The sequence below is a fragment of the Malurus melanocephalus genome, unplaced genomic scaffold, assembly GCF_030028575.1.
Source record: "Malurus melanocephalus ecotype Western Australia unplaced genomic scaffold, MMel_1.1 scaffold_21, whole genome shotgun sequence".
NCBI classification, from domain to species: Eukaryota; Metazoa; Chordata; class Aves; order Passeriformes; family Maluridae; genus Malurus; species Malurus melanocephalus.
The window spans coordinates 2996013-3012376 of NW_026623253.1; the positions used below are offsets into that span (position 1 = coordinate 2996013).

The 16364-nt window shown below is 46.5% G+C and overlaps 1 protein-coding gene across 5 annotated transcripts in view; it reads right to left on the reverse strand.

Moving 5' to 3' along the window:
• ILDR2 (immunoglobulin like domain containing receptor 2) overlaps positions 1–16357 on the reverse strand; it is a 41301-nt gene extending 24944 nt beyond the window's left edge. For all 5 annotated transcript variants that reach the window (XM_057389960.1, XM_057389959.1, XM_057389962.1 and 2 more), the window contains exons 1-3: positions 16293–16357; positions 7274–7606; positions 6078–6197 (exon numbers count right to left, since the gene is read on the reverse strand). In XM_057389960.1, coding sequence (XP_057245943.1) covers positions 6078–6197; positions 7274–7606; positions 16293–16338 — 499 coding nt within the window. In that variant the 5' untranslated portion in view covers positions 16339–16357. The remainder of the gene's footprint in view (positions 1–6077; positions 6198–7273; positions 7607–16292) is intronic.
• Positions 16358–16364: the final 7 nt, after the last annotated feature.

Sequence of the window (16364 nt, forward strand, 5' to 3'; positions counted from 1 at the left end):
TCTGGGACAGCACATCAACACTTTTCCAGGATTTTTAAGTGGAAGGCTTCTATGCCAATCACTTCCTTCGCCTGCTGGTACTACCCACCTTTGGTCACAGCTCAAGGTTGGAGAGCCCTCTCTGTGGAGGTGCTCACAGACATTTTCCAAGCTGAGATTTGGCCCAACACATCCCCAATACAAGGCCWCCAGCGCAACTCTGCCAACTCCTGCGACCAAGCACTGGCTCGGATGCTACTGGCAGCTTTTCAGCAAATCACAGCAAAATCCTAAAACCAACATCCTGTAAGGGAAAATTTTGCCAAGAACTTTTCAATCTCCGAAATTATGTCAGATTTTATGATACAGTCTCTCCTGGCATAAAAGAGACTCCAAACCTAGCTATATTTAACCAGCTATTGAGTCACTTTGCTGAGTAAGAACTGCCTTATTAGCATTGCACACCATACACCCGTGTACCAGTAGAGATTTATCCTCACTGAAAGTCAACACACGTCTGCATAAGTACATTAATTACTGTACAATATGCTGTGTGTATATGTATCAACATTCTTTACTACCTGTGGGTGTTAGACTTTTTAAATTTTGGGTTTAGCCTATATGGGTATTGCCTAGTAATACAAGCTACCAAAGATGCCAGTTTACCAATGTTAAGTGCCAGCTGTCTCCAGAAATTAACACAAACCTCAAGTGCTAATTGTTGTTATTTAAAGCATAACGATGGGAGAAGCTTCATCCTCTAAAGGATTCTTATGGAGAACTTCAGGTCTTTCAGACTGACCTTGGTGCTTGGGAAAGTTATGGAATAGATTATCTTGAGTGTGACCACATGGCACCTACAGCACAACCAGAGGATCAGGSCTAGCCAATATGGGTCTAGGAAAGACAGATCCTGCTTGACCAAGCTGATATCCTTTTATGACCATGTGACCCACCTAGTGGATGAGGGAAAGACTCTGGATGTGTCTTCCTGGACKTAATAAAGCYTTTGACAGTRTCTCCCACAGCATKTTCCTGGAGAAGCTGGCAGTGCTACAGACTGGGGAGGAGTGGCTGGAAAACTAGCCGATGGAAAAGGACCTGGAGGTGGTGTTTGAAAGTGGATGAACATTAGCCAGGTATGCCCACATGGCCAAGGAGGCCAATGGCATCCTGGCCTGTGTCAAGAATAGCGCAGCAGCAGGACCAGGGCAGTGATAGCCTCTGTACTCGGCACTGGTGAGGCCACACTTCGAGTCCTGTGTTTAATTTTGGGTCCCTCACAAGGACAAAGACACTGAGGGGCCAGAGCAAGTCCAGAGAACAGCAACAGCTGGGGATGGATCTGGAATACAGGTCTGATGAGGAGGGGCTGAGGGTGTTTAACCTGGAGAAAAGGAGGCTCGAGGGGACCTTATCACTCTCTACAAGTGCCTGAAGGGAGGATGTAGAAAGGTGAGTCAACCTCTTCTCCCAGGGAACAAGGGACAGAATGAGAAGAAAGGGCCTCCATCTGTGCTGGGGCAGGTTCAGGTTGGATATCAGGAAGAATTGCCACTGAGAGGGTGGTTAAGCATTGGAACTGGCTGCTCAGGGAAGTGGTGGATTCATCATCCTTGGAAGTGCTCAAGAAACAAATGGATGTGGCAATTTTTGCTAAGGTTTAGTTGAAATGATGGTCTTCAATCAAAGGTTTAACTCAATGATCTTGGAGGTCTTTTCCAACCTTAATGATTCTATGATTCTGTGATTAATTATAAAATAATATTTCACTAATGTAGATAGTTTATGCAATATTAACTGCTGAACTGGATGGAAAATAGGGCAGGCGATAGCTGTCTAGCAAAGTACACAGACAACTAACCAAAATGTCAAACCAACAACTGGGATTAGTGGAGTCCTTTCTGACCTCTTCCAGAAACTTGACAGGTCCTTGGGAATGGAGCCACTGTTTTGTGAAGAATGCAAACACCACTGAGCTTGCATAGATGGGTTTATCCCATACAGGCTAAACCCTACGCACTTCAGTTGTGTTGAGCTGTACATACAGCCACTTCTCTACAGCTGCCCCATCTTGGGAAGGGAGCAGTGTASCAGCTTCCAAAGGTCCTTGCATCTGGTTAGTAAATTCTCTTGAGAAAGCTTATTGGGTTGTATGCAATGCCAGGCATTGAGTGCTTCCCAAGCTGGGGTGCTTCTTGACRTGAGCTGGTGACATGAAGCTAGGGTGGGGATCTGCTGACACTGCCCTGGTACTTCTCATTTGAAGGTTAGTCCTGCATCCCTGCACTGATTCACGAGCAGTTCCCTTCAGAAAGGCTGCAATTAATTACTTCACTAAAGCCCATTGACATGCTCATATAAAAAGCAATACACAGTGGCTACAAGTAACAGAATGATTAATAGCACTKTCTGTGTTTCAAACAGCAGGACATTAGCTGCCAGCTACTATGACAGAAATACAGACTTTCTTCAATTTAGGATTCAGCCTTTTAGATTCAATCACATTAAAAAGTTTAAAAAACAAAAATGTATGAAGTTGCAAATGGATTCATTAGCTCAGCTGTAATGTCAGCAGAGGTTCTCCTTTTTTAATAAAACACATGAGTGCAGAGAGTATCACTTGATTCCTGCTGTGGAATTGCTAAGCTCAGGACTAGTCTRGTCCTGCTGCAATAGCAGCAGCGTTGATGAAGTGTCCAGCATGCTACATCCTGTTCACAGGTTCCAAATGTCATCAAAAGGCACATATATCACAAATCACAGAATCATTTAGGCTGGAAAAGACCTCTGAGATCATCGAGTCCAACCTGTGGCCAAACACCACCTCATCACCCAGACCCTGGCACTGAGTGCCACATCCAGTCGTAAAYACCTCAGGGACAATAACTTCAGCACYTCCTTGGGCAGYCCATTCCAGTGTTTAACCAACCCTTCTGTGAAGAAATCCTTTCTGATGTCCAACCTGAATCTCCCCAGCACAGCCTGAGGATGACCCCCACCTTGCTACAACCTCCTCTCAGGCAGCTGTAAAGAATAAGAAGATCTAAAGTATGTTTTTAAASTACAATAAATGTGCAATAGTATTTTTTTAATCCTCTCCTTACTCTACAGGAGGTTCACCACCAGTCAATCTCCTCCTGTGTTTCCAAGGCACAGAGGTTACTATCTCACTTCCCTCACCTGCACTGAGAGAGGGTTAAAGTCCCTGACTAAGCAAAAGATACTGARTGGTCTTTTCACTGAAGTACATAATAAGCACATGCTTAACATCAGGCATGCTTTACAAATCCTATCAGCTTTGCTAAGCACAAATGGATATAAATAAATGCTTATATGCTTTTCTGAAATAAGCCTGAAATGAAGACAGCACATAGGATTCTCTGATTCTACCCAGAGCTGACCAGCAGCTCTGTGTGTCAGCATGACACATACAGGTAACAAAACTCCACATGCAATCCCATAATGACCCAGGCTCCCTGGCYACATAAGAGTTCATTGAAGGTTTCTGTGCTTGCTTTCCTAAGAAAAAAAGAAATACTATAATTTTCCCAGGACTTGRTTTTTGCTCCAAGTCATAATAAAGGAGCTGTTGACCAATTTTTCATGGTGCAATTCACTGCATAAAACCAGGACTCTCCACTTTTAGCTAAACAAACTTCCATTAATTTATTGATGCTATTAGTATGGTATCTACCATTTTTGCTTCTCAGTCCCTTCATGGTTTCAACGTGATATTAAACTGCCCTTTAATCCTGGCATTAATATGAAACCACTAGAAGGGATATTTTCCTATTTCCTTTTCTATTCTGATTTTTCTGTCACCCCAATGATAATGTGAGTGGGTAGAACCTCGGCTCTAYTCAAAATTCTAATTTATGCTTAAATCATGCAGCAACCCCAAAATAAGCAATGCAAACTGTATTTGAGAGACCACYGCCAGCAGGGAGCAAACAGCAATGAGTTCTGGGAATCATAGCATCTCTCACGCACTATCCCTCTGCTGTTCCAGCCTCTCAAATAGGGAATCTGGGCTCCACCCAAAGAACAGAAAACAGCAAAACAAAAACCTTTTACCACATGTCCCCTAGGACTGTGGAATTGCTGCAATCTACATCTGTATTCAGAATCTCCCTCCAAGCAGTGGGATGGAACAAAAAAATATCCCAGAATATGCAGAATATTAAGAAATGGTATTTTCATCACTGGCTGCTTCATTCTTTAGCCATCAATGGGGAGAGAAAAACAAAAACAACAACAACAAAAAAAAAAATAACAGCAAAGGCAGAAGGAAAAGAATAAGGTGGGAAAGGGGAGAGAGGGAAAAAGAAAACAGGTAGGTAACCCTGGAATTGCACCAAAAGCTGGAATGTTGCCTGTACCCAGGAAAAGCAACATACAGAAGCTGCCTCACAGCATGAGGCAGAAAAAGTGTGCCCACGACAAGTCTGCTTTCATACTGCTGCCAAACTTGGCAGAGRGCTGCATAAAGAGCAAGGTCAGACCCAGAGGCCGAACAGGAAAGCAGATGTGGTCAAGRGCAACCCAGCCTAAGCTACATGTTTCCCCCAACATAACCACAATGAACTYGGGGCAGAGACATCAAACCAGCTCCAGAGGAGGGGATTTCTATGTTTTCTCTCCACAGTCTTCTGTACATACTGAAAAACTATTCTTCCTGTTACCATGGCACTGTTTCATCACTTGTGTCTGAGCATAGTTGTAGATACACAAGAGGAAGACATCAAATCCTAGAGAGGAAGATGAAGAAGGGACAAAAATTCATCACTACACAACMAGAGATAGGACCTCAGGGGAGGATTTTAACAGGTACCACTGCCACCTGGCAGAGATAACCTCACCTGAACTCACACACATCAGTCTTGGGCCTGTTATTAACTGGCAGACRATACACAGTCACACTGCGGATTTACACGGGCAGGTGACTGTTTTCTGGAGTGACCTTCCACTTTCTGACCTTCCACTCCAGTTGTCCAGTTGACATCCAAAAGGGTGAGGAGAGGCAATGGCACTGACAGCCACTCACCCATTCAATCTCGTTTACTTGGTGACAATAACTACAGCTCCAAATGTAAATACCAATTAAACTCTGACCTTTGGCAGGAGAGCAAGGGCACTTGACAGACATGTTCTGTTGCACACCTCTATATATCACCTACACACTATCAACCCAACATTTTTAACATTTCCTTCACAGGATGTACAGATCTGTACACAAAAGAACCATGCAAGCAATCCTAAGGTAAGTAGGGGAAAACTCAGCTTGCTGTCATGGAGCATCTAGGGTTGAAGTGCTACAGCTGGCATGTTACAGGCATGTCAACAGAAGTCCCTGAARGGCCCATTCCACTCTGCTTTTCTCCTCTAGCTGGAATGGGTATTTTTCTGACCCTTACAGTGAGCTGTATCATGGAAGCCAGCACTGAATGCAAACCCTGCAAATAGGAAAGAAACTGATCCTGCTCACCACACTGCTCAARGGAGCTTAACAGAAGCAGAGCCAAGCACACATACCACAGGGAGGGCAGGTCCTGTGAGTGGCTGCACCAGCTCAGACCTGATTAGGATGACTGTGAAACCACACCTCTAACTGGACAAGTGTTATTAGGCACATGAAAAAGTTTCYCAAACTGATACATTCAACACAGTGTTCCTTGACATCCTTACAGGTCAGAAGAGTGGGATGAGGACTGCAAAAATCACAGGATCTGATGTCTTCTGGGTGTATGCTGTCTCAAGTGCTCATTTTGCTGCAAGTTTATTGTTTTATCCCTTAAAATCAAGAGTTCTGACATTCCATAGCCCTGCACTTTCTGCAGTCGTTTACGCCTGTGCAATGTGTGAGCAGTGTGGGTGTAAACATTACTATTCTGGTTTGGTAGCATTTGCCTCCCACTTTGCCTAGGTGTGAATGACTGCACAAGGTGCAAGGCAATGGTGACAGTGCTGCAGGGACTGTTTTGCATAGCTCTTACACCCATAGTAATACGGTGCACAGAGATGGAGAGAGAGCAAGAGAGCAGCAGGAGAGATGCATCAGGTATCTGCTGAAAAAGCAGCCCRACAAGAGGCCTCACCAAGCACAAGCAGCTCCACTGATTCTTCATTCTTGCCCTCCACATCATCTGGTGTGATAATAAGGCAGTAATAGAGCCCACTGTCTCCCCACATCAACTTCCCAATCTGCAGGTCTGCATCTGGAAGGCAAAAAAGAAAAGTCAGGCTTTCCCTCCAACACCAACAGGAAGAATGGAGTGTTGAACACACTGGACACTCCAAATCCCAAATCTATTTAATTTCCTTACTAAGAAGGGGGGGTTATCCAGAATATGACAGTATTCAGGAAAAAACAACAGGATCACGACTTCTAGTTGTGAGTGGGAACACAGATAATGCTGCAGAGGCAGCTCACTCTGCAAATTCCAAGAACAGRAGAAGTCACTAACGTCTCTCTCTGTCCTTCCTGTCACCTAAGGCTGGGGTCCCAACACTATTCATGTCCTGAAAGAAGGGCTTAGAGAGGTGTCTCTCCTCTACAGCAYCTCAGTCATCTGCAAAGAGGTTACACAAAGAAAAAAGAAAACATTCCCTCTCACTGAGGCTGATCGCATGCTCTCTACACCAAGGAGTCTCCAATGCTGGCTAGGTGGTCTCCTGAGCCAGTCAGAAACCTTGCACTTCAGAGTTACAAGGTCTCTCACACAGCCTTCCAGACAAAAATGTTTAAGGACCCTGCCATCCTTCATCTCCACCCAACCTGACTTTGTCCCATGGAAGCCTCTTTCCTTCCCTGTGCCCAAGGCTGTGCGGGTTTAGGTTCATGACTAGTGAAGTTCAGGGCTCAGCAAAYATGAGGTGCAGGATAATCTTGGTATTTCAGAATTAGGAAAACATCAGTGACATTTGCAAGGAAAAAAAATCTATCCTGCAGAAACTGAATTCGTGTCTCTCCTGTTGCCACCCCTTTGCTAAGAAAAATCTATATACAGAGCGATATGCAGAAGTCAGGAATAAAAACTTTCCACTTCATAGAAGGGAAAAAAGGATACTGAATCTTGCAGACCTACATGAGTCAATTGAAGAGAAGTGCCAAAGAAAATTACCTTTGGGTCTAGGGCTRGTTGGCTGAATCCTAAATATCTGACATACAACAGCTCCCTTCCCGCAGCCTTTTCTAAGAGTCAGTTGCACAATTACTGCCAGACTCCAGTATCCCAAATTGCCAAGGGTCCATCCCAGCCCCCACCAAGCATCACTGGGGTACGAGAGTTACCATGGACGATGCTGACATCTCTCTCCTTATAGAAGTCTCCTATGGTGATGGCAGATCCTTGTTTGGACGCCACGACACGGACKGTCCTCCTGCTGTCCACGCAGTCCAGATAGGGATCCCAGTCCAGGTTTCTCTTGCTCATTGTTTGCAAACCAGAAGTCACCATACCCAGAGCTTCTCCCATCCGGTCCTGGCAGTAGGATTTGTACCTCCACTGTACCACAGCTGGTTGGGTRGAAGAAGTAGAGAAATGGCAGCGAAGCAGAGCAGGCTGAAACAACATGGCCACCTTCTTCTTCTCAGGCACAGTGACCTGCAACCCTTCCACCTCAGCTAGAAGACAAAAACATGAGTATCATATGCCTTGGCACTGCTTGAAGAGGGAGCTACTGTATTTTATCACAGCACCATTCTCACCACATACGTAAAATTGTCCATCTGTTTAGGGTGCTAGAGCACAACATTCCTTAATGTATGTAAGCATGGATGTTGGCAGCAGAAATAAGTTTGCTTTTTCATAGCCTACAGCCACAAAGAAAAACACAGCATGATGGGGCTGAAGGCTCAAATGCAGAATCCTCATGCTGTAGAAGCCCTAACATAATGGTGTGATGATTCACGGCTTCTGTGGCAGGTTCAAACATAAGGAAGAATTATTTTAGGATGGCCATGCTCCACTTGTACAGCAGGTYAGCCAAGGGGACAGATCCTGAGTTCATGACAACCCCGCTGAACCTCCTTCCCCATCTCAGTGGCATCATACCTCCCCTTTAAAAGTCAGGTGAACACACAGTGCCTGACCAGCACATTCTGCACCAKTGCCCAGTTAGTGAGGCTTGCTCTGCCAAACTCTAGAGATACACCAAGGAGCGGATCCAAATCACAGAGCTCCTCCCAGGGCTGGCAAATAGCACTGAGAGAAACTGCTCCACGTGGGAGGTGTGGAGAAAAATGGCCCAAACACTCAAGCTTTTCACATTCCCAGGGAGCAGAGGGATCTCAAYACGTAATGTTTATCTAGCAGCTGACAGGAGCTGCAGCCTGGAGCTGGTGTTTTAAGGCCCCAGAGAAGATGCACAGGACTGCTGCCACACCCTTGTGTAGCTGAGGTGAAGTCAGTGAGTAGTGTCAGCAGAGAGCCCTCAGGAGAGTGAGGGCTCCCGTACCCACAGGGATATGGCCAAAACTCCCCCACATGCTCTCCATTGCTTCCCTCCTTGTGCTGCAGGCAGCAATGTCTGGGAGCACTCACACAGCCTGGAGAAAAGGGAGCCAGGTTCAGAATGGAAAACGTTGATGTTACACACACCTTGATGCCCAGAGCAGCGCAGGGGGTAAAAGAGGGCAAGACACAAGGAAACAAAGCAGCAAAGTAAGTTTACACAGMATCTACACAAGGGACTGATGGACTTGGGGAAGCTTAGTGAGGAATGAAAGACTGAAGATRAAGAAAAAACATCTCTTCCTGATGTCAAGAAGCAGTAGAAGAGAAGGGAAAATGCCAAGAAAGAAGAAGACGGAATAAGAAARTAGCAGAGCAAATATAGGAAGCAGAAGGATAAGCAGGATGACAATCACGGAAGCTTGCATTCAGCTGGAAGAAGCTGGAGAAGGTGTCKCAGCCCAGGTCAAAGGTAGTACAAAGAGCTGCAGTCAGGTTGCAGGAGATTCAGAAATTACGTAGAGAGAAGAGGAAATGGAGTCAGCAAAAATAACCCACCCACTCCAGAAAGCAAAGATGAAAAGGAGATGGAAGTTGGCAAAAGAAAGCGAAATGACAGGAGATATCTTTAGAATCGGGAGGAATAAAAGGCATAGACTAAAGCACTGGAGCTTGAAGCAGACAGAAAGCAATAAATGCATCAACTGTGTAACAACAGCAGGCACGAAGAGACAAGGTCAAGCTGGAGACAGCTGCAGACCTGAAAAGCAAAAGCAAGCAGAGATTGCATGATCAGGATTCAGAACCAAAGGAAAGTGAAGAGGCTGGAAAAACAGTGAATATTAAATTCAACAAGTTATCACTGTCTGAACTATAAAGCACAATGAAGTCTATAAATCCCAGCTGAGAGAAAAACACAATACAGACAGAACCTAGGGGAAAGCTCACTTGAGAAAGGCAAGGTGGTCACTGGCACTAAGCAAGAGTCACTGATCTATGCAGGATGTGACCAAGGGGACAATTATTTGAAGGCTTGAAGAATACAAGGCGCTCTGGTGTTTGCACAGAAATGTTGTATTGTGCAAATAAAGAATGCATGACATCATGCRTATTGTGTTTGTGCCATGTGGAAGTTGCACAGGAGGCATTAATTTTGCCAGAAGTGCCTAGACCCAAATCCAAACATCGAAGTGTGGCTGTTCTCCAGAGTACCACTAAACACAGCTGAGGTCTCCCACAGGAGAGGCAGAGGAATGAGACAGCTCCTGCGCTTTTCCAAGGCACAGGCAGAGAGATTATTGAGGAAGTGGCAACTGGGACRTTTCTGCCAGGCTTCATTCACCCAGGGACCAAACACAGGGCCATGTGGCACCAAGGGAACCCTACCACTTGCTTCTCAAGTGGTGATGTCTTATCCCCTCCTCTCCAGAGATTTGTGCTTTCTGGGTTGCATGGGAATGCAAGAAACATGAAGAACACCTTGAAAAACAAAGGGGTCCATGTCAGCCCTGTATTTGCAACTCTGTGGCTGACTCCTCACAGTCCRAGGCCGAAGCCAGCATGTGGCATGAGCTGATCAAGTGACTCATCACGTTACCTCTGCTTCAGGGATAAAACAGTGACACACTGAATATTTAAATCTTTCCCTTGTGAACCAAGTGCACTGCTTAGTAAACACAGTGCTCTCAGCTAACCATGCACCATAGCCCTCCGTCCCTGTTAATGAGATTAATGAGTTTGGCAAGCCAAGGACTGCTTTAATAAATGATTAGCTGAGCTTTAGCGAATTCTCATCTGACTAACTTTCTCCACCCTACCCCCATGTGAATGTCTGTATGAAGAAAAGAAAAGCAGCTTTTGGGAAAACACAGCAATTCTTTTTCTTCCCAAAAGCATTTTGGAGATGTGCAGAAAATGATCTGGCATCTTCTATATCCTATCCCAAGTTCTTTATTAACTTCTAAAGTATTATTTTTGGATTCTTTCCAGGAATAGCATTTTAGAGCAACACAGTGYCTCAGATTGAGAGAGTGGAGCAGAGGAAACTTTAGATCTATTTAAGTCAAATTATATATAATTATATATGGCTGAACTGGGAAATTATACACCTGTTACTTCCTCTGCCAAAAAAGAATTACTGGAATTGATTCATGTAGTGCGTCACTGCTGTAATGGTGTCCATCAAAAATGGACATCCACCAGGATGTCTGACTGCCTAAAGACAAGATGGTGGCTTTACACTGATCAGGTATGTCCAGGTATGGGAATTATAGGAATTCCTCACCTTCAAGAAGAAACTGCTGACCTCAAAATGTAGCATAGCCAAGATAAGAAAAGCCTCGGACATRTCACAGGACAGAATTCTGAGTTGTTAATACAGCAAAGGAAAAAAYAGTGAAATATGTGAACAATTATGAGAAGCTTAGTGGCAGTACCATGGTAGCTCTTTGTCTAGTTTAATACAAGTAGGACTAAAAAGAAACAGAATTGTGTTGTGCCATGTTTTAGCTAATGCAGACAGAGCAAAATTAGCCCTTCAAAATCATCATGGAAATGCAATTCCTGCAATCCAGAGAAGGAACTTGTTCATTGTGAATTTCACAATGTTTGAAGTTTGACATGAAATAGATCCTGAGATCCTCATGACTATGTGACTATTTTGCTTTCCTCCCTTCTTGCTATCCTAAATCCACAGAAAAATATCTGAAAATATTAATCAACTGTATCTTATAAACACAGCTATCCTTACTCTTAGAAAATAAAAAGAATCCAAGGGTTTGTGTATCTGTACATATATATATATACATATATATATATATATATATATATATACACACTCCCAGAGAAAGAGTTTAAAAATAATCACACTTCCGAAATATAATTGTATGGGGTTTGTCTGTTTCAATTGGCAATGTGCATTTTCTCTCCTTTCTCTGATTTCTTTCCTGAACTATCCTCAGATTATGCATTCAAACTATGCAATCAACACTACACACAAGCTATCACTAATACATTTCACTGGTGATTAAAGAAAATTCCAGGAAGTGATTACAGAGGGGATATTTGTAAGGGCGCRTTGGAGCCTTGTGAGCCTGATCTTGGTAAGCGCCTTCCCTGAGAAAGAGGGAGAAGGCAATTGAGAGGTGATAACCGAGGCTCCTGCTTTGCCATTGACCTCCAGAGCAGCCCGTGCCTCCCAGAGGTGAAATGAATCTCACTAAGGTTTAGCTTCACTACACAGCCTTTAGCAATAGAATCACAGAATGGTTTGGTTTGATCTGGAGGAGACCTTTAAGATCATCAASTTAGAACAAAATTGATCGGAAGCACCAATCCCTTGAAACAGTGGCAAAGCCAAATACTGTAGTTCAGTGGAACAGGTCTCTCTCTCCTGGAGCACAAGACTTGAGTCCAGGAGAAGGCAGCACACAGTCTCCCAATCTGTGCATAAATCTCATCTCTTTCTTTGCAATTATTTGGCTCATGCTACTGCTTGTCTGAGGTAGTGCAGTGGATTCTATAAAACCACAAAAAATTGCATCCCCTGTTTTCATGTACCTTTATTGACAGGAGTAGCAGCTGTTCACACAGAAGAATGGAAATCATTCACCAGACTCCTCAGGAAAGCTACKCCTAGACTTTACCTCAGGGCTTTGGCAGAAAAGCGTCCATTCATTGGTAAGAAACAGTGCCTTTAGGGTAGTTTATACCACTTCCCAAGCAAACTGTTGGGCGAAAGGATCTTYGCATTCTGCACCTTAGATACCATGCATCATTTCAGAACATTCTCTCCCCCACTGCTCAATACAGGCACACCATCCACACTTCCAAATGTGGATCAAGCCTGAATCAGGAAGTACAAGATACGGGCTTTGAGACCAGAAAGTCAGAGATGATAAAGAGATGTGTAAACAGATGAATGAAGAGCCAGTGGGATCACTGAGATTGTATTGTACAGGTTCTTGCCCACTCATGTGGGACTAAATCCAATCCATGCAATTTATCAGCAAAAGCCATCACCATCAGATTGTGTCRAGTGCCTTAAGGAAAATTAATTGGATGTCTTGGTCTGGTTCCTATCAGACTTGTGTGCTTAGCAGTGTGACTACTAATTGCCAACTTTTTTTTGGAAGCAAGTAACCAACGCGTGAACAGGTCAGCTGCAGCTGAGGTGAAAGCACGGCTCTATTTTCCACAGCTCCACATCAAAACCAAGAAATTCTGCTAACTGCTTAACCTGGAAAGGGGAAAACCCAAATCAGCTGCAGAAAAGCGTGGCCTTGCACACCCAGCACTCACAGCAAAGAACCTCAACACAAAAACACTCCATACAGGACAGCCCAGGCTGTGCACAGTGACTGCAGAAGACACTGGACTGYTCCTTGCTCTACCCCATTCTCTGTGGTGCTCTACCCAGGTATTCTCTGCTCCTCACCTCATTCTCTCTTCACCAGCTTCCCTGTGCTYATTACATTCCCTTAGGATAGATAACCCCTTTCACACATTCACAAAAGCCACCCTGGATGCCCTCAGGTGAATTATTTCTGCTCTGGCCAGCCAGATCAAACCCACACTGCCTCACTGGTGTCTGAAAGCCGCTACAGTTGTCAGATGCCTCCTGATTTAGACTTAGTTCARCACCCCAAAATCATTCCCAGAATTATCACTCAGCAATTGGTCACCATCAGAAGCCTGAGAACAAAGCAAAAGAAATGYGAAGCGTCTCTCCAAGCCCTGTAACACCAAGCCATAACACCTGTCCTTGGGATGGCATTAGGATTTCAGTCTGCCAGTCTCACTCAAGGTGACCTCACAGGAACAAAGGTAAGAAAAACGTGATTTCTTCCCACTTTCGCTACACTTATGCTCTGTGAAGCCAGGCAAGCGGWTTCAGATGAACACTTTAAATCAAAACAAGTAAAAGAGTCCATGTAATTCCTTGTCTTCCCATGAAGTGTGCTCATCTGGCCAAAAACAGCAAAGAACAACAGTGGTCCAGCATGCCCCCTCTGCCTGCCCTCCTGAACTGTGGCTGGGAAAGAACAGGTACAGCAACAGTGYACAGGGACTGAGCACTAAATTACTGGTGAAAAAGTACTTATCAGGAAGAAAAGATCCCATTTTAACGTGGACAGTCTTCTAACTATATTTTTTTCCAARTTTTGCCCATGTTGTGAGGCAGAAAAAAATTGCTCTGCTTGTTCCGTATGTAAAACTAAAGTTCAGTCTCCAATGCAGCACTTTTCTCCAGTTTTAAATGCATTAGAAATACAGCATTAATAAGAAAATGACAAACACGAGGGGAGGACTCATTCCAGAATCAAACTGCACTTGGTAATTTACAAGAAATGGCTTTACACCGGCATTAGCGATACTTGGCAAATTGTATCTTCTTTTTATAGAATGAGAACACAGTCCCACACATATCTTAACCCGTGTGACCTCCCAGGAAGGAATAAAGAAGGACCTGCTCTTCATCCATTTGCTGTTGTTATTAAAACACTCACTCTAGGCACGTGGGAGAGCAGGACAGGAAGGGAAGAAGCCAAACCAAATCCATTGTACCTCACACAGGATTTTTTGAAAGTGCRTATGCATTCACAATGTGCAAAACCAAACAAAAGATAAATGCGAGAGCCAAAAATTAAAGACAAACAAASGACAGAGAGGAATTACTGCTGGGAGGAAAGGGACTTAAAGCGCTGATTAGAAATTTCTCGGCCCACCTCGAGGAGGGAGAAGGGCAGAGAAGGGAAGGAGAGCCTTCTCTTTCCTGCTCCCTTTTGTCTCCCTGCTCCCTCCCCATCTTGCACTCTGTCTCCTAGCCCCTCCACCTCCCAACCCCCACTTCTCTTTCCCAGGGCGGAGTGTACCACTCTGGCTGGATTAGGGCTCCTTACCTTGATGCAGACCTTTCATTCCTTCGCACAGCCAATGGGGAGAGGAAAATCTTGAATCCACGTTTGCTAGCTCCCCCCTCCCCTTGCTTTTCTGTGCATTACATACACTCACACACCTTTGCTTATTTGCTTTCTCTCAGCCGTGAAAAAGGACATCAGMGCCTGATTTATGGCTGGGCAGCAGCAGCTGGAGGGGAGCAGGCGAGCACTGACTGCCTCCATCCCTCAGCACACAGCTATGGATAGATAACCTGTTGCCTGCCGGAAGCCTGTGCCTGCCAGCTCTCCACAGCACYAGCAGCACGCAGTCCTGTCTCAGAATCACAGGGCTAGAGGAAACTGGAAGGTCTTCCCACTGCTGCGGTACCTCTCTCTCTGCATTGACCCTGCATGCTCCAAACGGTSCTCGCTGCCAAGAATCGTGAACCTCCCTCAGTGGAGGGAGAAAAGTGTCAACAGCCCCGTCTTTCAGCTTGATAAAAAAGTCCTGATTAGCCTGACACGTCCAGATAAAGAAGCTCTTTAAAAAGAGGGAGGAATGTAATGTCATATTTAGCTACACACTGTAGTCCTTTGCTGATCCTTGGATGCTATTTATCAGTACACTGCTATGGCWAGCAGGAAAGGATGGTGGCTGAGGGTGCGCAGGCACTCCAGACCAGCTCAGTGAAGTGGGATACATTTGGAAGCAGCCAAACGGCAGGGCAGGAGGAAGGGAAGATGAGCTGGAAGCTGCTGAAGCCCCAGATGAGGCCGYGAAACCCTGGAAGGGAGCAGTAGGCAGGCACCGGTGTTGAAGATGACTCAGAGTGAAAATGCAAGGAAAGGGGTGGGTGGGTAGTGGGAGAGAGGTGTTATGACTAAAACCCGAATTTACTGCTTGTGAATTCTAAATCTGAATAGGAAGAGGGAAGAGGCTGAGGTCTTTTTTGTGGGATACATTGGTGACAGTGGGAAATACATGCCACTTAACCTAAGTGTGTCTGTTTCTTCTTTCAGCCTGTAACCAGGCTGCCTGGCTAAGTCATCCTACTGCAGCTTTTCCTATAGCCTGCTGCTCCTGCTTGTGCCTGGCCGCTGCACCGGCTCACAGGAGGCAGATCATGCCCCTGACCTGACAGGGCTTTCTCCCCGGTTCCCGGCTGCCCTGCCGCTCTCATCCTGCTGTAATCCCTACCCTCTCCTTTCCTCGCTGCCCATCTCTCARACCCTGTCCCCCCTGCCCTCTCCCCATCGCTGAGCCTTCTCTGTTCGCCTCTCCGGCTCCCCTCCCCCGGCCCTCGGGGTGGCTTGCCCGACCTCTTCGGGAGCCGGCGGTCGGCGAGGTGGGCTGGGGGGACAATCCCGTCCTGAGCTCACAAAGGCCTGGGCACAACTGCACCGTCACGGGGAAGGAGCCCCTGGAAGCCGGGGCAGAGGCAGGGCAGCCTCCTCTCACACCTCTGTTGAGATGGCATGTGCGGTCAGGACACCGGGTAAAGGAGAAGTTCCTGCAATTGCTCGGCACGGCACGGGCGGGAGGAGGGAGCCGGGGTTTGTGGGCATCCCTCCCGCGCCGCCGCGGCCAAGGACTCTCCAGCCCCCCCGGGCCGGCTCCCCCCCTTCCCCGACAAGGGCGCGCWGCTCTCCCCCGCGGCCAGCGTGGCCCAAATGCCCCCCGGACCCCGCGGAAAGAAGCCCCGGGGTCCCCTCGGACCTGCCCCGCGCCCCCGGCTGGGCAGGAGGCGCCGGCTGCCCCCCCCCGCCGTCCCCAGCCCTCTCCTCGAAGTCTCCGCAAACTGCACGGCGGGACGCCCCCGAGCAGCGCCCGGCCCCACGCCGGCTCCCCCCGCATCTCCCCAAAACCTCCCAGTTTTCGCCCTCAGCAAAGCCGGGAAGCCCGGCGGGCTGGGCACCGCACAGGGACGTCGGGACCGCCGGGACGGCCGTGCCTCCCTCCCCCCCCCCGCGGCCCTACCTGCGAGCCACAGGAGGACGATCCATCCCAGGACGTGCCCATCCATCTTCCCAGTGTCCAGGCGGCGCGGGG